Source organism: Myxine glutinosa, chromosome 11 (assembly GCF_964187855.1).
Source record: "Myxine glutinosa chromosome 11, kmMyxGlut1.1, whole genome shotgun sequence".
NCBI lineage: Eukaryota > Metazoa > Chordata > Myxini > Myxiniformes > Myxinidae > Myxine > Myxine glutinosa.
This window is the reverse complement of record NC_136271.1, coordinates 59975504-60000127: the sequence shown is the minus strand read 5'-3', so window position 1 is coordinate 60000127 and position 24624 is coordinate 59975504. Positions and strand designations below refer to the sequence as shown.

Here is a 24624-nt window from a genome sequence, read left to right as displayed (position 1 = left end):
ATATTGCCAAAAAAAGCAGTTAATTTGGATTGTTTCAATAGATAGGACTCTGCACAACGTTGTGGGTGTAGGTTGATATGGAGCCCAAGCACACAGCCGTAAAACGCAACGTAAAGTTACGACCGGAGAGCATGGCAGCAAAAGTATGGCAATGCGAGTGCTTGTCAAGAAATTGAAATAGGATATATGTATATACACGTACACATTTGATATATATATCTATTTTATCTAAATATATCACCAAGGTTATAATGTTTAATGGCAGATTTCTTCAAGAATAACAAATAAACAATGTACCTCTGAGTCTGTTTACTTTTTTTATTGCTGATTATGGTGCGAGTCAAGTTATAACAACATTTGTGAACCCAAGCTAATGAATAAAATAATAGACATTGTACTTTCGTAGCATTATGGGAATATTGTATGTTACGTTTCTAGATAATAGATGAAAACTAGTATACAAGCTCCATTTTATCAAATTACAATTTCATGCCAAGAGAAATAAAATGTATCAGTATGCTGTAAGCAGCTGCCAATAAATCGTGTGCCGCGACAGGCAAACAATTCGTGTGAATAAATGACGCCGCTTGCAGATTTTATTATTCCAATAACAAACAACACGTCACTTTAACTTGAATTAGTTGTTCCTCATTAAATCTGCGACCAAACAGTAATAACATCGATTCCCTCGTCACAGAACTACAGGATTGCCACAGCTGACATACATCTCGCAGTGCCAGCGCACGAAGTTTGGTATGCAACATGGCGCCAGTATTTTAGATGGCCAGACTCTCAATATACACGGCACTGGTGAAGAGTAGGAGGGGCGGGGGAAAGGGGGGGGGGGGGGAGAGGGGGAAGTAGATTTCTCGTTATTGATTGCAGAAAGAAGTGACATCACAAGATGCATCACAGGCATCCAGAGTTTTCAGTAAAGTTACATCTCTTCCCCCAAGGTCAGCTGCTGCTTCTGTCTGATGTTTAAAAAGTCAAGTCCTGTGTTGTCCATGGTTTCTGTCTGTAAATGTGTGTGCGTGATTTGCCTGACAGCTCCTCCAAGAGGCCTAGACCGTGAAGTAGATTAAAGAGTTGGATTTTCTCAGCAGGGATAAGAAAAATGATCACAATCATGTCCAAGTGCTGCTGCAAGGTTTTGCTTGTTGGTGAACTCAGTTTACCTGTTGTCGCAAGCCCGTAATGGTGGAAATAATCAACGACTGCAATGAAGTGAGAGCGACGTCATTTTCCAATCTTGCACAGTAAGTCTACATGTGCACAGGATGTTTTTGTGTTTATTCTATACAAAAATATTTTTCAAAAAAACAAAAACAAACCCCTCACATTGTCATAATGGTAACAGGAAGCAATGATATAGCATAAAGTCAAACAGAAAGTCAAAGTTATCAAATATCAAGTGAAAAACGCACCACGGTCCTTTGTTTGGTTAAACAAATCAAAGATATTCATAAAACAAGGGAAAACACACTAATGGGAATAATGAATAACGGTAAATGTTAGCCTTTTGCAAAAAAATAAATAAATAAAGCAATCATAATTGGACATTTACAGCATTTTTCTTAACTACAAAAGCTCTACATATATATGGGGCAAGTTAATGCATAAAACACAATGAGTGAATCTCACATTGAAAGGGAACATGAAGGTAAAATGGAGAACCGAGACAAATCATACACAAAACATACAGACAGACAAAGAAACAGAGGAAGAAAAATAGGGAGAGAAGAGGAGAGGAAGGAGCAGAAGGTGAGGGAGAAATATAGAGAGAGGGGGGGGGGGGGGGAGATTGAGAGGGTTATTGAGAGAGAGTGTGGGAGAGAGTTTGAGAGAGTTTGAGGGTTGAGAGAGAGTTTGAGAGAGAGTTTGAGGGGTTGAGAGAGAGGTTGAGGGGTTGAGAGAGACGTTGAGGGGTTGAGAGAGAGTTTGAGAGAGAGTTTGAGGGGTTGAGAGAGAGGTTGAGGGGTTGAGAGAGACGTTGAGGGGTTGAGAGAGAGTTTGAGGGAGAGTTTGAGAGAGAGGTTGAGGGGTTGAGAGAGAGTTTGAGGGGTTGAGAGAGAGTTTGAGGGGTTGAGAGAGAGTTTGAGGGGTTGAGAGAGAGGTTGAGGGGTTGAGAGAGACGTTGAGGGGTTGAGAGAGAGTTTGAGAGAGAGTTTGAGAGAGAGGTTGAGGGGTTGAGAGAGAGTTTGAGGGGTTGAGAGAGAGGTTGAGGGGTTGAGAGAGACGTTGAGGGGTTGAGAGAGAGTTTGAGAGAGAGTTTGAGGGGTTGAGAGAGAGTTTGAGAGAGAGTTTGAGGGAGAGTTTGAGGGAGAGTTTGAGAGAAAGAAAGAGAATGAAAGAGAAAGAGAAAAAGAGAGTCATTTTTATCATGGGATAAAATGGGATAACAACACAAACATTTTCTTATTTTTGAAGTTCCAGTTTTAAGTTGATGAAAAAAAAACAACAAAAGGTAGTATTTAACATCCATATTTTCAAATGGTACAGAGAAAGGCAGTATATATTTACATTCTCTACTTGGCTATTTTACAAAGGTGCATTAATATACAAAAAACCCATAAATTACACAAACGTCATTTGCAGAGTGTAAATAAATTTGTGGAAGGGTTGAGCATTTGTTTTCATCTAACCCTTCCGGTTTTACATCCCTCTGATCTATTAACCACTGTATAAATGAGACCCGGACACTTTACCCGATCGTACACCGCTCAGGGTATGGTCGCCATGTTTTCCATCAAGAAGCATTTGTCACATCATGGCGAACATCTACACACCGGTGCTCTGTGCTGGTAGGGACTGTGCTCTCATAACCTGGATGCTGTTCAAAATCTTCTTCTGATGGCCGACCAGTGAGATCCCAATCCTTTGGATGTCCCTGTGGAAAAACAAGAGGCATTTGAATCACAAAATGGATTACAGGCCAGCTGGGACGAAGGACTTGTGCATTGCATTTATAGAGCATACACAACAAGGAGGTGCACGCTCATTTGAAATTGTGGGATTTCTTGCCATCAGGCCATGGTGTGTAATGGACGTGATTATTTTAAGGATCTGCTGGGTCCCTCTTACACAATCCTTCTTCTGTTATACAACATATCACATATATTATTGTGCTGTGGAGTGCTGGCAGGATAGCCGAGAGGTATGCACACTCGCTTCTGAGCTGTCTAGCCTATGTTTGAATCTAGGTCAACAACAGAAGGTGGGGATAATTGGGGCCATTAAATATGTGGTAGTGGTAGTGGTACTAGTAGTAGTAGTAGTAGTAGTAGTAGTAGTAGTAGTGTTGGCTGTATTGCACTATGACTTATTTTAATTGAGCTCAGTACAACAACAACAACAACAACAACAACAACAACAACAACAACAAAGTGCGTGGAGTAATAACACAATTATGTAGTTTCAGCAATTCCAGGCTGCTGATTATTTCATGTGATGTAAGCACCATGTGAAAACAATATCGAAGGATTGGCATGATTGGCACTGCCATCTCTGCACCTGCTTTATAATGTTCAGAATCCAGGATGCAATCTTATACTGTGATGATTTATCCATTGTCTAAAAATGATGTCTTTGCAATTCATGTGGAGGTACACTGATGACTCAAAATGTCTCATCTCCAAGCTGGTATCTCCTACGGATCTAGGTACCTATCTAGTTCCAATTTAAACCGATCTCCTCTCTCTACTATCATGACCTGAGTGAGAGCGGATGAGAGCGGGCCATTCCACTCTACGGGCCTTTTTCTTTCCCATGTTCTGTCCGAAAGCAGCTTCATGGCAAGGATTATACTGGGTGGTTTGCCGTTGCCTTTCCCGTGGTGGTCAGGGCAGGAATTTGGATATTTAGAGCGACTGCGATAGTTCACCTCTTCGTGAAGGATATTGTTGGATCTATCATCCACCAAGCAATAGCCTCAGATGGAACGCCCTGTTTAACGTCCATCCAGCAGATGGATCATACATTGATGAATCACCCTGCCTACGAAACACCAGGATGACAGTTTCTAGGTCGGTGTGGATTTGAACCCAGGTTAGACAACTCAGAGGTATGTGCATACCTCTCGGCTATCCTGCCTATCCTTTGAGCCTCAGATGACTGTACAAAAGCATCACATAAACCGTATGGGATTGTTAGTGGCCTTTGTGTTGGGGTGGTTCTAAAATGCCTGCATTTGCGAAGAGATTTTTGGTTGGGTTTTCTAGTCGTGGCTCGTGGAAGAGATAGAAAATTGGCCCTGTTGTTAGTATGAACCAATTTCATTAATAATTTATAGAACATAACACAGAAAACTATGGCATCAAATTGGGATCCTCGGGTCATGAATATTATATTTATCCTTAAAGTGAAGGAAGAGGCAATTTTATGAAGTGGCAATAGCTTTTGAAAAAATAAACAAACAAAAACAGCGATTAATAGAGGACTGTGCTAAAGAGACATTGCCATTAACACTTTGAAGCATAAGGATATGATAAAAAGACAATGAAGTAACCCTTTTTGCCATTGTCCTTCACATACAGTGCCTTCAGAAAGTATTCACACCCCTTGATTTTTGCACATTCTGCTGTGTTACAGCCTGAATTTAAATGGATTTAACTTAAAATTTTTGGCACCGATCTGCACAAAACACAAAGCGAAAATATGTTTTTTAGAAATTTTAACAAATCTATTGAGAATGAAATACAGCAATATATAATTTACATAAGTGGTGATGGGCTGAATAACCAACATAATTCAGCCTCCTGAGTCAATACTTCGTAGAAGCACATTTGGCAGTAATTACAGCTTCGAGTCTTCTTGGTTATGTCTGTATCAGCTTTGCACATCTGGATTTGGGGAGTTTCTCCCATTTTTCCTTGCAGATTTGCTCAAGCTCTGTCAAGTTGGATGGGAAGCGTCGGTGAAGCGCAATCCTCAAGTCATTCCACAGATTCTCAATGCGATTAAAGTCTGAGCTTTGGCTGGGCCACTCAAGGACTTTCATGCTCTTGTTCTTAAACCATTCCAGTGTTGCTTTGGCCGTATGTTTGGGGTCATTGTCCTGTTTGAACATAAATCTTTGCCCCAGTATTAGGTCTTTTGCACTCTGAAGCAGGTTCTCCTGAATGATTTACCTGTATTTGGCTCCATTCATTGTTCGCTCTATCCTTGCAAGTCTCCTAGTACCTGCCGCTGAAAAGCATCCCCATAGCATGATGCTGCCACCACCATTCTTCACGGTAGGGATGGTGTTAGATGTCGTTAGGTTGGCAGTCGGGATGGTTCATATAACACATTATTCAATCTTTTCCAGAGCCAATCACATTGCACTTGGCCTCACACCAGCCAATCAGCGTAACCGCGAATGGACAGACGGACAGCCACCTCTGTTTTATATATATATATTGTTACGGATTTGTCACTTCCGCTGTTGTGGTTTTCATCCACTGTAAACATTTTTGATTCCATGTACTATTATTGTTGTCGTTTAAGGGAAATAGATATTACTATTTTCAAAAGGTAAAAATTAATGTTTTAAATGAAACCGGAACCGAACGACGAGGAGGAGGAAGAAGAGAAAAAGAAAGGCGGAGCGAGTGAGTCGGAGAAGAAAGCCGAGTTGCTTTGAGGTCTGAGTGAATGTTGACGAACGAGAGTCACGAGTGAACTTTGGGTTTCCCAGGAAAGGGATTCCTGCGACAGAGTTGTTATTGCTGTGACAGATCAACCTGCGTGTCAGATTTTGCGGTGGAGTCTGAAGAGAATCATCGTGCCGTTACGCCACAAGACCAGGCTGTCGGCCATTTTGACTCGCGCAGGACTTGCGTATCGCTCAAGGTTTCATCTCGCTTCAACCATTTCCACTGCATTCAGACGTTAATCTGGTGTGTGTGTGCAACGTGGCTTTTGAAGGTTAATTTACGGTTCGCCGACTGTGAGCCGTGGAACGTCCATACCTGAGGGTGTGATTTCCCAGTCGCCTTGAGGTCGCCTTTCCGCAGCTTTGGCAGCAGGACTGTAATTGCCAACCCAACGGGATTCTGGTCTCGATTGGACATTGTTCTGACGATCGCTGGAGCGGATCGACTTTGGCTTGAAGCCAGGATTAGAGACATTGGGAATCTTCTTCTTTTCGCTCAGTTGGAGCACAGTGAGTTATATTGTACGAACCTGATGGTACCATCATAGGAAATATATATTGGTTGTACAATTGATTACTATTGTTGTTGTACTGTTATTCTTGTGTGATCTTAATACAATACTTGTTTGTTAGTAACAATTGGTGTGGTTTCACCATTGATCTTTGACATACAGAATAACACATCTTTCTGCGTGACTCCTCTCAAGGCTCGGAGGTACACTGTGACCGGGGTTTGGGGAGGAGCACGTAACAATATATATATATATATACGTGTGTGTGTGTGTGTGTATATATGAATTAACAAAAAAATGGGGATGTTAGGTCTTTCAGTGAGCACAGCTGAGGCTTAGGTTTGCTTACCCAAGCGACATGTGGCGAACAGCCTCCAATGTTGTGTAACCAGTTGTCATGAAGTTTTCACGATAACGTGCCATATGGATGGCATCCAGCCATTCGGCAACTGTACGAACAGCAAGAAAACTCACTGCTGGTTGACCAAGTAGAGGGTCCGATGCCCTGAAGCAGAAGCACATTTTACCTCAGGAAACATTCAAGCTTTTGTATCAAAATCGCTGCAAAGCAAGCAAGCAGGACATCCAATGAAACACACACACACACACCTTTGGTGCGTAAGTAGGCCATTCAGCCCATCACCAGCCCAAAACAATCACTCATGCACACACAACTTACTTCCAAGTCCTGCCAATATCCCTGTACCCCTCAATCCCCACAGATCTAGGTACCTGTCTAATGCCTTTATAAAATTATCTCTGCTTTCCACTGCCACTACCTTACTTGGGGGACCATTCCATGTATTAACTACTCTCTGATCCTATCACTGTCTATTCCGCTTAAAAACCCCTCATTATCTGAAACATCAAATCTCCTCGTATTCACCATTCTGATGTTTGAAATCGTCTCCTTCACCTGCTCATCCTAGGGTAGTCTAGCTTGGCCCGGAATCAATGTAGTTGCTGTATGCTGTACTCTCTCTATGGCTGTTATGTCCTTCCTCAGATGTGGTGACCAAAACAAAACATGATATTCTAGATGAGGCCTTGCTAAATTCCTATACAATGTAAAATACCTCTTTATATTCATAATATACCCCCTAGTAATACAACCTGAAACCCTGTTATCTTTACCTCCCCCACCAAAGGTGGATGGGGGTTATGTTTTCACCCATGTCTGTCCGTTTGTCTGTCTGTTTGTGAGCAAGATATCTGAAAAGGTTGAGGACCGATTCGGACGAAATTTGGCCGAGATGTAGCGTATGTGACAAGGACGAAATTATTAGATTTTGGTGAAGATCCGGAATCGGATCCGGCTGGTAGAATTTTTTTTAGTGATTCTTCACCGTTGGGAGATAGATAGGGCCAAAAACGATACACAGTAGGATATCTCAAAAAGTTATGGATGGATTTGGACGAAACGTGGTGGACACGTTGTGTGTGGGACAAGGAAGATTCGATTCAATTTTGGTGAAGATCGGGATCCGGCTAGTATAATTTTAAAAGTGATTAAACATTGGGAGATCGGGCCAAAAATGATACACAGCAGGATATCTCAAAAAGTTATGGATGGATTTGGACGAAACGTTGTGGACACGTTGTGTGTGTGACAAGGAAGATTCGATTCAATTTTGGTGAAGATCCGGATCCGGATCCGGCTAGTAGAATTTTTAAAGTGATTCTTCAACATTGGGAGATCGGGCCAAAAATGATACACAGCAGGATATCTCAAAAAGTTATGGATGGATTTGGACGAAACGTGGTCGACAGATTGTGTGTGTGACAAGGAAGATTCGATTCAATTTTGGTGAAGATCCGGAATCGGATCCGGCTGGTAGAATTTTTTTAGTGATTCCTCACCATTGGGAGATAGATAGGGCCAAAAACGATACACAGTAGGATATCTCAAAAAGTTATGGATGGATTTGGACGAAACGTGGTGGACACGTTGTGTGTGTGACAAGGAAGAATCCATTCAATTTTGGTGAAGATCCGGATCCGGATCCGGCTAGTAGAATTTTTAAAGTGATTCTTCATCATTGGGAGATCGGGCCAAACATGATACACAGCAGGATATCTCAAAAAGTTATGGATGGATTTGGACGAAACGTGGTGGACACGTTGTGTGTGTGACAAGGAAGATTCGATTCAATTTCGGTGAAGATCCGGATCCGGATCCGGCTAGTAGAATTTTTAAAGTGATTCTTCATCATTGGGAGATCGGGCCAAACATGATACACAGCAGGATATCTCAAAAAGTTATGGATGGATTTGGACGAAACGTGGTGGACAGGTTGTGTGTGTGACAAGGAAGATTCGATTCAATTTTGGTGAAGATCCGGATCCGGATCCGGCTAGTAGAATTTTTAAAGTGATTCTTCAACATTGGGAGATAGGGCCAAAAATGATACATAGCAGGATATCTCAAAGTGTTGTTGACGGATGATTTTGATTAAATGTGATTCTGTATTGTGATTTTATGGTCTACTCTGGGATACAAAACGTAAACTGCTCACCTGGCAGAGGTATGCTCTCTACTGAGTGCCGTTCTAGTTAACAATATATATATATAACCATGTTTTCATCACATGACACACCCCGGAGTCGAGATATCGCGTGCTAAATTAGGGAAAACCTCTTTTTAGCTCTTACACGAGCCTCGATCTTGTATACACAAAAAACAAACAAACAAACAAAAAAACAAACATTGGTATTGTTGGACCAAAATAGTTTATTGACCCTGAAAGCAACAGAACAAGAGTATGGGGAAAGAAAAAAAACAGCCAGGAGAAGGGAACCAGTCAGAATGATAAGAAATATGAAGATTTCGAATAATTGTTGAAGTCTGTGGTATTAACACTTCATGTTTGTTCCAAAAACTATATTATAAATGGTCACAATTGATAGATCAGCGATTCCGCTTTTATCAAGGGAATCGGCTGATGATGTTGGTGTACAAAAGAACACAAAGGGAATTTTCTGCCCCCAAAATACCGACACCTGTGTCCCATCAGTTCGGTTTCGACTTTTCTTCATAGGAAATGGTTCAAATCATATTTTCGGATTTGGATGGAGATTAAACGTCCCGGTGGCCCGATCAGAATACTTATTATCCACAGAGTTGCCTCACCAAAAGAGCATTGCTCTATCGCAATGACTGACGACCCACCTCGATTGTTCGGAACTATGTGGCATGTCATTTTCATGCAGGACACAGCCATATTCATGCATTTAAATGCTATGAATTGTGTGTTTCAGTTGGAAATTGCTTGGAAGGTCCTTTGGGTGATGACAAGTTATTATTAATATACTTAAATCAAGAGAGCTTCAGTTAGGCCTCGTCTTAACAAAGTAATTAACATCCGTCATTGACCACCTGTCCTATCATTATGTGTGACACAAAATATGATATTTAACTGTTCATGTTAGCTTTGCTAAGTTGAAACATTCCTGGCATTTCCATTTCAGGCCCTGTTGCCTTCCTTTTCCTGAAGGCATACGTGATGGCATATTTTTGCTGACCTATTAGAAAGAATGTTCTCCATTGAATCACATCTGGAGAGGCATTTTGCTAATGGCCGGTAATTGTGGGATGATTGTTTTGGTCAACATGAACCCTTTGGAGCATGCATTGTGCTAGTAAACAAGAAGAAAAAGACATAATATGTCATAACCCCCTGTGGTTATAGTAATTTTGCTGTACGGAGTTAAAGGCCGTCAGTCGGCCATATTTGATCGGATACAAAAACCAAATTCTTCTGCATATGTATATTCTCATGTATAGTCTTTGTGCCAAGTTTGAACAAAATTGGTCGATACATGTCGAGAAAGGAGACCGTAGAAGACCGAAAGACCACCAACCTGCCTGCGGTGAGAGAGAGAAAGGCCTTCAGAATCAGCTTCATCACAGGAGATTCCAATGATTCTGAACGCTTTGGTTTCAACAGCGTGAAGACGAGCAAGGTGTGAGGCAGGAGCACCAGCCCAGAGGGGAGAGCAGTATTCCATTGAGCTGCGGATGAAAGCCTTGTATGTGGTGAGGAGCTCAGGTGTGCCAAGGAAGGACTTCGCACGACGGAGGATGCCCAGTCGGCGACTGGCTTTGGAGGCCAGCTTGGAAATGTGGTTTGGCGGTTACTGTTCTGTTACTGTTTACTGTTACTGTTTGGCGGTTAATGTAGTTTGGCGGTTACTGTTCTTTTCGCCGATATTGCTCCCTCTGCTCTCTCAATCCAATGGCCCTCCCTATCTACTCCAGGATACATGTGTTCTTTCCAGTAACTGCCTCCTCGTTAAACTTTCAAAATCCAGAATGAGTGCACACCTCAACTTCTTTGATCCCCGCTTCTCCCACATATGGAATAGCCTTCCATGTTCCATTTTTTCCCACTATTCCCTCCAGGGCTTCAGGCAGGCAGTGAAGCACCATCTCCTTGCATCCCTCATCTGGACCCATGATTTTTATTCCCCCCATTAACCTTTCCTAAACCCAAACCACTTACTGGTTTCAATGTTTCCTCCCCTTCTTTCTCACTCTCTCTTCTTTTCCTGGCTTCTCATTCCCTTGCTGGTTGTGCCGAATTGTTGGCACACAATTCAGTTTAAACTTGCTCTACCATAAGCCTCGCTCTTTTAGAAAAAAGCAAAAACATGCGTCGTATTAAACATGCACTGAGCAATCCCTCCTTTAAACTTCTGATATGGTGAATTTAAGGGTCGCTCGAGGTTAGGCTGTTAAATATCTCAATACATGGAATAAAGGACGATTCAGCAAAGAAAAGACAAAACTAGAAGGCATCTGGATATGCAAAGCCTGTCCGCGTCCGTTTGTATTCAGACGTCTTGTTCTTTTTCCAATGCTCAAAATAACGAAAACAGTAACAAAAAAAAAACAAAAAAAATTAAAATTGAAGATTTTATGCAACCTTGACCTTTGGGCTTTAGATCTAAAAAAATAAAATCAGCTTTTCGCTTTATAGTGGGGCGGCTTAGCCCAAATATTCAAAAGAATTGTGCATTTTGTGAAACAAGCACCAAATTTGGCACAAATGTACATTAATATGTTGCGAACATTTTCAGATATTGGGCCACTTGAAATTCCGTAATTTTTTTTTTCAATTTTTTTCTAATTTCGTAATTTCAAATTTTTCGGGTGACACCGTCACAATTTCGGTCTTCGAGGCCGGCCGATAGGCAAAGTGTGACCGGAAGGGACGAGGTTCTCCTGACCACGTGGCCCTCGATCTGGGAAGCGAGAGGCGTTCCATTAGTGGACGCGCCCCTCACGCCCGACTTTTGGGCGGCCCCGGCAGGCCGTTTGTTTTGACGTTCCGTGACAGGCCCCGCACCCCCACCTCCGGGCCGACCGGAAGCTTGTGCTGAGTACATCATACCTGAACAACTCAGTGAGGCAGAACACAGCAGTGCACACCAGGGTGACCCCTTCAGTGCATAAACCAATTAACCTGTCCACTGCAGGGCATATAGAAATGAAGTTATTTTCTGCATATAATAATAATATAAGTTCAGTTCTATATAACAATTTCTGTTATCACCACTACCACTACAACTACCACTACTACAAGCTTTGTCTGGAATTTTGTGGACTAACAGACAAACAGACATACAGACAAGCTGGGATCAAAACATTACCTCCTTCCACCATTGAGTGTAGAGGTAAACATCATGGAAATTATATCATGCCCTAGATTTAATTCATGCTTACCCGTGTATTTGCTTCACTGGTTCACAAGGTCTTTTGCATACATGTAATTCAGACTCTCGTCTTCATTGCTGACCACACAATGTTCGCAACATATTAATGTACATTTGTGCCAAATTTGGTGCTTGTATCACAAAATGCACAATTCTTTTGAATATTTGGGCTAAGCCGCCCCACTATATCGGCCGGCCTCGAAGACCGAAATTGTGACGGTGTCACCCGAAAAATTTGAAATTACGAAATTTGAAAAAGTTTGAAAAAAAAAAATTACGGAATTTCAAGTGGCCCAATATCTGAAAATGTTCGCAACATATTAATGTACATTTGTGCCAAATTTGGTGCTTGTATCACAAAATGCACAACAGGTTTGCTATGCTGCTACACTATTAGATTGGTGACCAATTATGTGACCCAATATGCAAATTCTTAAAATTTCAGGCCAATTGGATGAAAAATGACGATTTTATGCAACCTTGACCTTTGACCTATTGATCTAAAAAAAATCAGCTTCTAGCTTTAGATTGGTGACCAATTATGTGACCCAATATGCAAAATCTTAAAATTTCATGTCAATTGGATGAAAATTGACGATTTTATGCAACCTTGACCTTTTGATCTAAAAAAAATAATCAGCTTCTAGCTTTAGATTGGTGACCAATTATGTGACCTAATATGCAAATTTTTTTAATTTCAGGTCAATTGGATGAAAATTGACGATTTTATGCAACCTTGACCTTTGACCTATTGATCTAAAAAAATAATCAGCGTCTAGCTTTAGATTGGTGACCAATTATGTGACCCAATATGCAAATTCTTTAAATTTAAGTTTATTCGGGTGAAATTGGTGATTTTATGCAACCTGACCTTTGACGTTTTGATCAAAAAAACAAAAACAATCAGCTTCTAGCTTTTGATTGGTGAACCAATTCAGTCAACCAATATGCAAATTCTTTAAATTTCAGGGCAATCGGATGAAAAGTGACGATATTATGTGACACTGGCTTTCGACCTTTTGACCATCTTATTTATTTTTCTGCTCCATATTCTCATAATAAAGCTTTGTTGAAAATTTGATGACAAAACTCAAATGGTAAATTTAAATTTCAGGTCAATTGGATGAAAATGTATGATTTTATGTGTTGCTGACCTTGGACCTTTTGACAAATTTATTTGTTTGCCTTATCCGAATTATCACAATAAAGCTTTGGTGAAAATTTGATGGCAATACTGAAATGGTAAAAAGTTACGGCCCGGACGGACACACACACAGACGGAAGTGATTACAAAACCACGTTTCCTGCGCAGAGGACGGGCTAATAAAGCGCTGGTAAAGTAAAAAGTAAACATACCTTCCCCTAGCCTTAGCCATCCATGAGGCTCCATGTTGATGTGCAAGTTCCAACAGCCCTTTGATGCACTCACACTGGTGGTTTTGAAGAATAATTTTGATGCTTCAAAGATAAATTAATCCAATGTCTAAGCAATTCATTCAATTCTTCAGACTTATTATTCCTTCCTTCCTTCCACAGGAGTAACCTTGCACAGTGGCATGCCCTGCCCATTACACAGCCAATAAGGATGTCATTTTAGAGCCTTTTGAATTGGCTATGCCGTTATTCATCTCGCCTTCTCAAAGATGGAGCCAAAAAGCTTATTAATGGTTTGTAGGATCTGGGGATGGAAGGTAAAAAAAATTCAACCGCAGCAGCGGAACCTCATTAACAAATCCATTACATGATTATGTATTCCCTCAATCGCTGATTAAATTATCAAGACCGAAAAGTATTAAATGCCCAAGTGGCAATGAAAAAATATATATATTATAGTTGTTGTTGTTACCCCCAACACCGAAGGTGGACAGAGGTTATGTTTTCACCCCTGTCTATCTGTCTGTTAGTGACTTTGCGAAATAATTTTGCCAAGTATGTTGGTCTGTATCGTCTGTCTCTCTGTTTGTCTCTTTGTCTGTTTGTCTGTCCGTCTGTCTGTTTGTCACACAAATGTTGTTCATAGTTTTCAAACAATCGTTCAGGATCCAGATCCAGATACTAGGATTGTTAAAGAGATTCTTCACCATAGTGATTGGGTCAAAACGATACATAGAATGACATTTCAAAAAGTTTGACGGATTCGGACGAAACTTGGTGGACAGATTGGGTGTGTGATAAGGAAGAATTGATTCAATTTTGGTGAAGATCCGAATCTGGATACGACTTTTTTTTTTAATTTTAAGTGATTCTTCACCATTATGGACGTTATGGACAGATTCCACGCTATGAGCGGATTCGGACGAAACTTGGTGGATGAGTTGGTTACGTAACTAGAACAAGCGGATTAGTTGTTGGAGATTGGAAACTGGATCCAAATATGATATTTTTTTCATTCTTCAAGTGCTTCTTTACATTTGAGAGATGGGGAAAAAACTTTGATATTTCAAAACGTTGTGGAGGAGTTATGACCAAATTTAGTGGATGAGTTGGACAGGTGACAAGAATAAGCAAATTAGATTTTGGTTAAGGTCCAGATCTAGATCCGGCCTACCGGTAGGATACAAAACGTAAACTGATCAGTATGGCAGCAGATTATAAAATCACCTCTACTGGGTGTTGTTCTAGTTGTTTGTTGTTATCTGGTTACCTCGTCAGTGTTGTCCAGCAGTTTTGGTTGGCATTTGGTTATAGCAATCAATTTCCAAAATATCCAAAATCCAATTTTTCAAAATAAATTTCCAAAACAATCATGGCTTTCCAAAATGATTTGACTATAGCTGATGGATGTTTACATAAGGTTGGCTCAAGACATATTGCAAATGAAACAATAGAATAATTGTCAATGTAAAACAGTGAGTAAGTGGACTCATTATGGAAACAACTGACAAGAAGATTATTACTCCTGCTGAGGAGCAAGAGTTGATTTCACGAACTTTCGAGAATACTTATGAGCCTTAAATAACGATGAGGATGATGGTTATGATTGTTATTGCGAAAGGATATTCGACCCGGATCCGCTTAGGAGTTAGTCCCTGCACATTATGGCAGGGATTATGAAATTGGCCACAGTGCGTCAATAACATATTAAACTGCTCTTTGTCCATCATAGGGACTGCAGTATCAATGACATGCCTTGCCTGTGAATCACCAATCCAACAGTTTATAGTTGGGTCAAGAATCGAACCTGCTTCATTCTTCTTCTCTTGCATATGGCTTCACGAATAGCAACTCATAAATCCAAATCCAGGTTTAACATTCTGTATGTCAATGATAGGGATGATGACAGTATGAGTCAGGAATGTTGCGTGCACAACAAAAATGGACTTTCTGCTGACATTCAAAACAATGTTCAATAAAACAATGTGCAGAGATGATGATTGATGCCATTTATGGTGAAAAGAAGACATGTAACTTAATGCATGTGACATTCAAAATATGTTGATGTACAAAATAAGAGTATTTTACATATTGACCTATCCTCATGCACAAAGACAAAGAATTATACGAGTAAAATCAAGTAAACTAGAACAATGTGACTGTGTCACCAATATGCATCCGCATAGTCCCACAACGGGTAGATGCCATCACTCTGCATATGTATGGGTAGGGGTTCATGTTTGTGAAGTTTCGTGTTGATCGGATATGTTTCGCTTTTCTATCGAAGAAGGCTGCCAAACCACGTGACCTATGACATTATCATTTTCAAACTATATGCAACAGTGCTTAGATGATATTTGTAAAATTTCGCATTGATAGGGTGAGCGGTTTCAGAGATATAATTATTTAATATTTCCCCTCAATCCAAAATGGCTGCCAAACCATGTGACCGATGATGTCATAAATTTAATATTTCAGTACAAATGGGTCACAGATCACATGCATGCAATTTCAGATTTTGAGAATAAGGAATTCGATTAAAACATTTTTGGTTGGTATATCAATTTACCTATGATGTCATCATTATCATGATTTTGTTCCCCATTGGGAGTACTTGACAATGTGCCAAGTTTCAAATTTTTCCATTCAGCGGTTTGTGAGAAATATTTTTTAATTATTTGCTTTTTATCCAAGATGGCTGCCATACCACGTGACCTCTGACGTCACACACATCATAAAAACATTATTCATCGGTGTCACTCCTACCCTGAAAGTTTCGTCTCAATCGGACATATGGTTGCTGAGAAAATCGAGGTTTAGCCCGTACGTACAGACGGACGGACGGACAACCCGAAAACATAATGCCTCCAGCGACTTTGTCGGCGGAGGGAATAAAAACAATTTTCACTCCATTCAACAAAACCGATCATTCTATTTATACAATGTTTCACAATTCATTGATTTTATTCTTGTAAGATGCCATGTTAACAATTGTATGAGAAGGCAGTGTATCAACACAACAGATTGCTTTGGAGAATCGCATGAAGGCAAGTATGGCTGAAGGAGTATTCTCTTGGGATGACACGTTGCATTTCATGCAAATCTAACCCTTTATTTTACTGTGTGTATGAAAATCATTCCCACATAGTGGAGCGACCGGGCAGAACGATTCTGGCCCAGGTATTTTTGAAACCGACTGGTCAGGCTTGATGTCCGACAGCGGCAGGAATTTATGATAATTTGTTCAGAATGCAGGCGATAGCTTGCCTGATCGTCGTGAAAGGCACTGTGTGATCGGTCAACATTTACAAAGGCCAACCGTGCTGCCACACAGGCCCTCAGAATTAATATACATCTGATGGACCACAGATACATTAATGCTTTCCCCCTATATGTGCAACATCAGAATGTTAGTTTATAGGTGGGTCACGATTCAAATCCAGTCTAGGAGATTGCAACCGCGATAACACGGCCGCGAATAGAAAAAAAACCCGTGAATTCGCAGGACATTTTTCCGCGAAAAGAGAAACCTATATATATAGCGGAGTCCGACTGTAACTGGAAGTGGTTTTGTACTTGACATATATATATATATATAGATTTTTTTTTATTTTTATTTTTTATTTTTGTATACAAGATCGAGGCTCGTGAAAGAGCGAACATTAATCACACAGAGAGACAAACCGACACATAAAACATATAACATCGGGAGCGGTAGACAAGATGGGGAGAGAGGGGGAAGGACACAAACACAACATTTGAGAGCAGGGACCGAGAGACATGGAGACATCGAGAGATCTGAGAGAGGGCGAGGGCTTTGGGGGGGGGGGGGCATGGGAAGGGGGCGGTGGGAGAGGTATAAAACATATGGACACTGCCAGGACTTCCAGGAAAGAAGTTGGAATTTCAAACAAGGTGGATCTGGGGTGAATTAGCGGGGGTAGAAAAGATCAAGGTTTTGGATGGGGGAAGATAAGAGATGGTGGTGAACAGCTGTTTTAAAGACCTGGAGGGAGGAGTGGGATTGAAGGGAGTGAGGGAGTTTGTTCCAGAGGCGGGAGAAAAGAGGAATGAAAGAGTGAAGGTGAGCAGAGAGCCGAGATTTCGGCAGTTTAACCATCAGAGGGTTGCTGGCAGATCTTGTGCGACCTGTAGGAATATTTGGGGGACAGAGCACAGAGAGAGCTGGGGGTGCAAGGCCGGAGAGGAGTCGGTAGAAGACAGAAAGACTACCTACCTGCCTGCGGTGAGTGAGTGAAAGGCCCTCAGAGATAGCTTCCTCGCGGGAGATTCCAATAATTCTGAAAGCTTTGGTTTCAACAGCGTGAAGCCGAGCTAGGTGTGAGGCAGGCGCACCGGCCCATAGGGGAGAACAGTATTCCATTGAGCTGCGGATGAAAGCCTTGTATGTGGTGAGGAGCTCAGGTGTGCCGAGGAAGGACTTCGCACGACGGAGGATGCCCAGTCGGCGACTGGCTTTGGAGGCCAGCTTGGAAATGTGGTTTTCCCAAGAAAGATCATGGCAGATAGTGAGACCCAAAAGCTTGAGCGACAGAACTTCTTGGAGAGGATTGTTGAGAAAGTAGATGGGAGGGTTGTCCAGTCGATCTTTTCGGAGAGACATAGTAAGAGTGTGAGATTTGTCAGGATTGAAAGACATGTTCCACTTGTTTGACCAGTCTGTGATTTTGTCCACGTCTTCAGAGAGAGAGGAGGCAGCAGACTGCCGATCTGAGGGAAGAGGAATGGAGCGGCAGAGAGTGGAGTCATCAGCAAAGAGATAGAGAGGATTTTCGAGAGAGTCAGAGAGATCATTGATGAAGACCAGAAAAAGCACGGGGCCCAGAACACTGCCTTGGGGAACTCCAGCCTGAACAGGAAGAGGAGATGAGAGAAACCCATTCAGGGCCACACGTTGACGACGACTAGAGAGGAAGTCCGCCAGCCATGCGTGGAGATTTCTATGGATACCAAAGGAGGAGAGTTTGGTGAGCAGAGCGGGGTGCCAGACCGTGTCGAAGGCACGTGATATGTCGAGGGAGACAGCTCTAATTTCCTGTTTGGCATTGAGGACCTCCATCCATTGTTGAGACAGCAGAAGCAGCATGTCCAGAGTAGAGTGACCTGGTCTGAAACCAAATTGATGATCAGAGATCAAGCCATTGGAGAAGAGGAAAGATTTCATATCCGAAGCAATGATGGATTCCATGACTTTGCTGATAATTGGGAGAAGGCTGATTGGTCTGTAGTTGCTAGGATCTGTTTTTGCACCTTTTTTGTGCAAAGCAGTGATGTTGGCTGATTTCCAAGCAGATGGCAGTTGACCTTGAGCAAAAGAGAGGGTGAAGAGAACAGAGAGAGGGTGAGATAGAGCAGCAGAGCAGGATTTTAGGACCCGTGGGCTGATGCCGTCGGGTCCAGTTGCAGAATCAGAGTCGAGGGTTGACAGAAACTTTTCCACCTTGTCAGGAGGAAAGGACACGGAGTCCAGGAGCAGCAGGGTACGACTGGGTATGGTGGGTACAGAGAGGGATGGGTTTGGGACACAAGATTTAGAGGCAAACACAGAGTTGAGGCATTCAGCTTTTTCACGTGCGGAGTCAGCTGTGTAGCCGTTTGAGGTAAGGGAGGGGATGGAGGGGGAACAAACACCAGAAACGGATTTGACCAGACGCCACCAGGATTTGGAAGAGGGAGACAGATAAGAGAGTTCGGTCTTGAGAACGGAGAGATATTGTTTCCTGGCTCTCCTGAGGGTGGACACACACTTGTTTCGGGCTTTGTGAAAGGAAATGAGATTTCCTTCCGTTGGATTTGCTTTCCAGGAGACGAAGGCAAGTTGTTTCTGGGCAACAGCCTCACCACAAGATTCCGTGTACCATGGACAGGAGGAAGGGTATGACAACTGAAGACGAGATGGGATAAATCTGTGCATGAGAGAGAGCAATTTACTTTGGAAGAATTCCCAGGATGAGTTGATGTCAGAGGTGGTAGAGATGGGAGACCAGTCCAGATGATTGATGGCTGCTTGAAGACCGTGCCAGTTGGCCTGAGTGAAATGCCAGACTCGTCGACGCTGAGCAGGCTCCCTGAGGATGGTCAGAGAGATGTCCACTTTAACAAGGACATGATCAGATGATCCGATCGGAGCAGAAGAAGAGCAGCAGACATTTTCAGGGAAGTTAGTCATAACCAAGTCCAGAAGAGAAGATGTTCCGTTGACTGAGATCCGGGTCGGGAAATTGACAGATTGTGTCAGTCCCAGTGAGTCACAGAAGTCCTTTGCTAAGGAGCCATGGCTGGTGAGAGAGGTACCCACACCCAGCCAACTGGCATGATGACATATATATATATATATATATATATATATATATGTATATATATATATATATATATATATATATATATATGTATATAATATAATATATATATATATATAGTATATATATATATATATATATATATATATATATATATATATATATATATATATATATATATATATATATATTGTCGCGTGATTCCCATCAGTTAAGACCAGGAAATCACGAATGGCAATCGAGCTCACTTTGAGGTGTTATTCAATGGCAGATTTGACAATATATATATCTATGCGCGGGGGAGGAAAGATAGAGGAAGAAGAAGCGGGAGGTTTACCCGTTGGTCCTGCGCACAGGCGTCTTCACCCTGCAAATTAATAAATCACACGAAACGGAATTTATGTACAAAAATATACACGGCTTGATTGCAGAACCCCGAGAACAAGAACGCGACGAAAAATAATATATGATCCTAAATTGGGATCCCACACACCTCACTTCGACAACAAGCACAGGGGAAGAATTAATAAAAGAAACCGTTGTGTTCTGTGTGGTGCGGCTTATCTCTGTCTGCAGTGTCATGGATCGTCAGGGATCCTCGGCTCCAAGCACAGTCGTCCGACGCGGCTCCGATGTTGGCGGGAAGTAGGCCTCGATACGCGCCCCCGCTCACCAGGCCTCGACGCATCCTTGTTCGCGTTCCACTTGGCCCACTGAGCCACCCGCTTGCCCCGGTCTCGTCTGCCTTCTGTGCAACTCGAACGGTCACGTGCAGCTCGCTCCTCCGGCCTTGCCTGGCTCCGTCCACGCGGAATCGCTTGCTTGTCTGGAACCAAGATGAGAGACTCGACGGCAGAGGAATGCACAAAGGGCAACAGGAGAAGAAGGGAAGAGCGTCCAAATCGAAGAGAACGTCCGGCCACAAAGGGATCGAAAACCGAGAGAGAAAATGTCCGCCTGCAAGATGTTTTACTGGCCGTCTCGTGACGTGAGCTCTCCTTCTCTCCAATCCCTGCGTCGCTTCTTGCTCGCCCCTCGCGTCCTCCACTCCCATTGGCTGGCCGCTTCACGCTCTCGGTGTCATCCCATCGGTCGGTGGCCAATCAGTGTCCTGCTTCCTTCGCCTTCCTTCCACCAATCATGGGGAAGCTCCTTGGCGTGTCTCTCGGCCTGCCTGTTCGATGTTTCATTGCCCTGTCGACGTAATGCGTGGCCGCTTCCTGTCTGTTCTTCCGGTAAGTCTTATTGTGAGAGGGAAGTTTTTATTAATGTGTGCGCTATTGGGGCTAACTAATGTCTATTGGGGTGTTACCATACGGGACAAATGGATGATCACAGAGGGAGTCTTCCACCCCAGGGCGCCCAAACAGACCCTCCACCGACAGGCTCCAATTTCCAAATAACACTGGCTGTCAGGGGTAATTACTGCAGAAGGGGGGGTCGCAGTCATCGCTCCTCTGGAGCTTGATCTGTACCTGCGGACACGCACACCTTCCCCACCCACAAAATCCCCAAAACACATTTCCTCCCCCACTGCCATTCAATTCTCACCACATTTCCCATGAGAAGATGTTATAAAAAGGTTTTGCCATGGCCTGCTTATGTAAATCCCCATTCACATTTCACCATTTCCAAACACCATAATCAATAATCATAACTTCCACTCTTACTCAATTTCCACCCTCACGACCACATAAAAACACCAAACTTCTACAGATAAACAAACGCAACACCCACAAGACACTGTGGCATGCATGCATTCCATCCCCCTCACCGGCCATGCCATCACTCTCACCCACCCCCTACTCTAAATTACATGTCCCAATTTACAAAGCAAGTACTGAAGCCTGGGACATTAAACATCCAGTCACTCACCTCTACCTTGATGTGCAGGTAATTGCCAGTTGGTCAGGTCCAAAGTGCCATCCACCCCACAGAATCCCAAAATTTATCCAATTGGACCAATCAAATTTCATCAAATTTCACTTTTCCCCCACTGTACTGGCAGGTACATATGTGGATCTGCCTCCAACGGTAAACTGTACTAAACAACTACATTTGGCTACGACAGCTCCGCACCTCTACCATGCAAGGGCCATCGGGACAAGCCGAGCAGCCAAAACGCCAAGATGGCCCAGGAGCGTCCATAAGGGTGCGACCCACCATACATCGGCCCCCCTGTGAGGAACACGGCTGCACAAGCCAGAGCTGGCCAATGTGGTGAGCACCTGCTGCCAACACCAATACCACACTCACAACCTTGGCCCTGGGGGAGACGGTCGCAGTGCATGGCATCCACATCACGTCACCTGCGCCGCCCTTATCCCCCAGTCCACACAACTGCAGCCCCCAGTGCCCACCCACACTTGACCACACCAAGGTCCAGCAGACAGCCATGCTCCACCAGGAGACTCCTCCAGAACACATGGTCCACACACCTCGGACACGCACAGCACCACGTTGACCTCCAGACTATCCAACTACATCTCCACAACCCCGCGTCCCAAATATTGGCACAGTCTCCCCTGTAACCGGTTGAAGGCTGTGTCCTGCTAACCTATCAATTTTATCCCAGCCTCCAAAACTCTGGTCGAACACACCTGGATCAATAATGGTTTCACTGCCGTCAGTACCCACCTTACCTCTTTTCAAAATTCACCCTTAAATTTACATCTAACCCTCAGATTACCAGTGCCAAATATTTTTCACAATTCACCAATCTCACCAAAGAAGGGTGCTTCTCCATACACATGCCATATGAGCAGGGCCCATATGCTCGGCTCGTTACACATTCCCGATTCAACAATCCCATGGCTCTCTTCCCAAGCCGAGAGTCCACAAATCATAACGGATCATCTGTGGAAGATCATTCTCACACCATCATGTTCCACAGATGCCCCAGTGGTTGTCCGGTGGGCTATCTCATTCCTGTCCATGTGGTTCGACCCGCATCCACAGACCAGCAAAGCATGGCAGGTTACCACATGCTGGCTGTCCCAGGGTCTCAGGGAGAGGGTGTCAGGCCGCATGCCCGGGCGGTCACCACATCAGTCCCATGTTGGCCGCCCATGATGCAGCCACCAGGGCGCGACCCACAACACCTCCACCTAGTGGTCCTCATAATACGCCATCCCAGGCCTGTGAGAAACCACCTCAGACCCCCCCCCCCCCCCCCCGGAGGTCTTAACCCCCACCAGGGGCGACCCTGCCGGCCGGAGACACCCACCCAGGCGGCGCCCCGATGGGCAAGGGACGCCACACTCCACCAGACCCCCCGTGGGGCCCAGGTCGTACCATGACACTCGTGGTCGGACCCCACGTCCAAATCTCGCCAGCACAGCCCCCCAGCTGGCTGGCATACCAAAATTTCCCTGCCGGCCGGAGACACCCACCCAGGCGGCGCCCCGATGGGCAAGGGACGCCACACTCCACCAGACCCCCCGTGGGGCCCAGGTCGTACCATGACACTCGTGGTCGGACCCCACATCCAAATCTCGCCAGCACAGCCCCCCAGCTGGCTGGCATACCAAAATTTCCAAAAGGGCACATTTTTCCCAAGCCCATCCCCCATGACCTCTCCTGGTCCACATTCCGCAGCCAGGGGACCAACTCCCACCAAGGCTGTTGCAAATCCATTTCCAATTTAAATATAAATTTATTTTTCCTTTAAAAAATGTTCATCTCCTGTGCCAAACCGCAGCTGCAGGTAACAACCCCCTTCTCAGGTTGTTCTGCCCCTGCCTGCAGCTGTTCCACATTTCCTACAGAAATGTGCAGATCTACCACGCTAATGTGGCTAACTAATGTCTGTTGGTGTGTTGTCATACGGGACAAATGGATGAACACAGAGGGAACGACGTACAAGAGAATTAGCATAATCCCTACAACGACTTAACATGCCCCATTCCTCGTAATGGGGACGAAGATACACCTCAATCCGAACAAACCACCTAAACAACCTTATTGCAGTTGAGGTTCCCTATCACAACAGCTGGAGCATAACACCTATGCAGATCTACCTAGATCTATATATGCCCTACCCAAAATTCATAACAATATATATATATATATATATATATATATATATATATATATATATATACATATATATTTTGTTGCGGATCCCGGGTTCGTCGACGTACTAAGGAGGGGTTATGCCCCGTTTCCCCACGAACTCCGGTTCCACTGAGGCCGCCGACCGCGAGCGACTAGACTCGTGATTGACGGATTGCTAAGCAATTCCGATCGCCAACCTCCCAGCCACGCGCCGAAGAGTTTGCTGGTCAAATATCCCAAATACCTTCAAGACACGTGAACGAAGAAACCGGGGATAGAACCCTCACTTTCACACACCTTATTCAATTGCGTGCTGAGCGGATTTGCACGGTGTGGAAAGCGGCGTTACCTTACGTGATTTACGAACCTGATTCAAACCGCCAAATTCGGTCTCGGATGATGCTAGGCCAATGGAGAAAAGATGTATCCGAACAGGTTGGAATGTAACAACGAAATGTCCAGCCTTTTATTTTGAAGGCACAGAGAAACAGACAAAGATGCAGCTTATCAATTCCTTACCTAATTATAAATCCAACTTGGCGCCTTCACACTCACACAGGGAATAACACTCTGGTTATTGGTACCGATGGTGCTTCGCAGGGACTGACTCCAAAGTGGCCAGGTGGTGTGCGCAGTTCGGTCCTCACGTACAGCCTGGATGAGGTCAGGTCCGAAGGATGAACCGCCACCTTCAAGTCGGCACGGACGAACTTCAGCGCAGGTTGAACAAGCAAGAGGCGTCGTCGAAGGACAAAGGCAAGAGGGTCTGGGCAAGAGCACAAAGGCCAGAGCAGTGTCGTTTGGTGGAGCCAAAAGCAAGAGAGTCCAGAGCAGGAGGTCGTGGCACAGCAAAATCCCAAAGCAAGAGAATGAAAATGCGCTGGACGGGGGTTTTATCAGACCCGCCCACTCCGCCAAAATGTTCCACAGCCTCCCATTGGCTGAGGTTGGTCACGTGTTGGCCTTCAATCCTTCCTTCTCCCAGGAAGGTTTCAGTTTTCCTTCCTCCTTT

The 24624-nt window shown here is 43.7% G+C and overlaps 1 protein-coding gene across 1 annotated transcript in view; it reads right to left on the bottom strand.

Moving 5' to 3' along the window:
* Positions 1–2110: 2110 nt before the first annotated feature.
* Positions 2111–24624, bottom strand: part of LOC137436708 (ephrin type-A receptor 5-like) — a 386742-nt gene continuing 364228 nt past the window's right edge. The window contains exons 16-17 of the mRNA XM_068130715.2: positions 6497–6652; positions 2111–2890 (exon numbers count right to left, since the gene is read on the bottom strand). Of these exons, the coding sequence (XP_067986816.2) occupies positions 2782–2890; positions 6497–6652 (265 nt within the window). The 3' untranslated portion in view covers positions 2111–2781. The remainder of the gene's footprint in view (positions 2891–6496; positions 6653–24624) is intronic.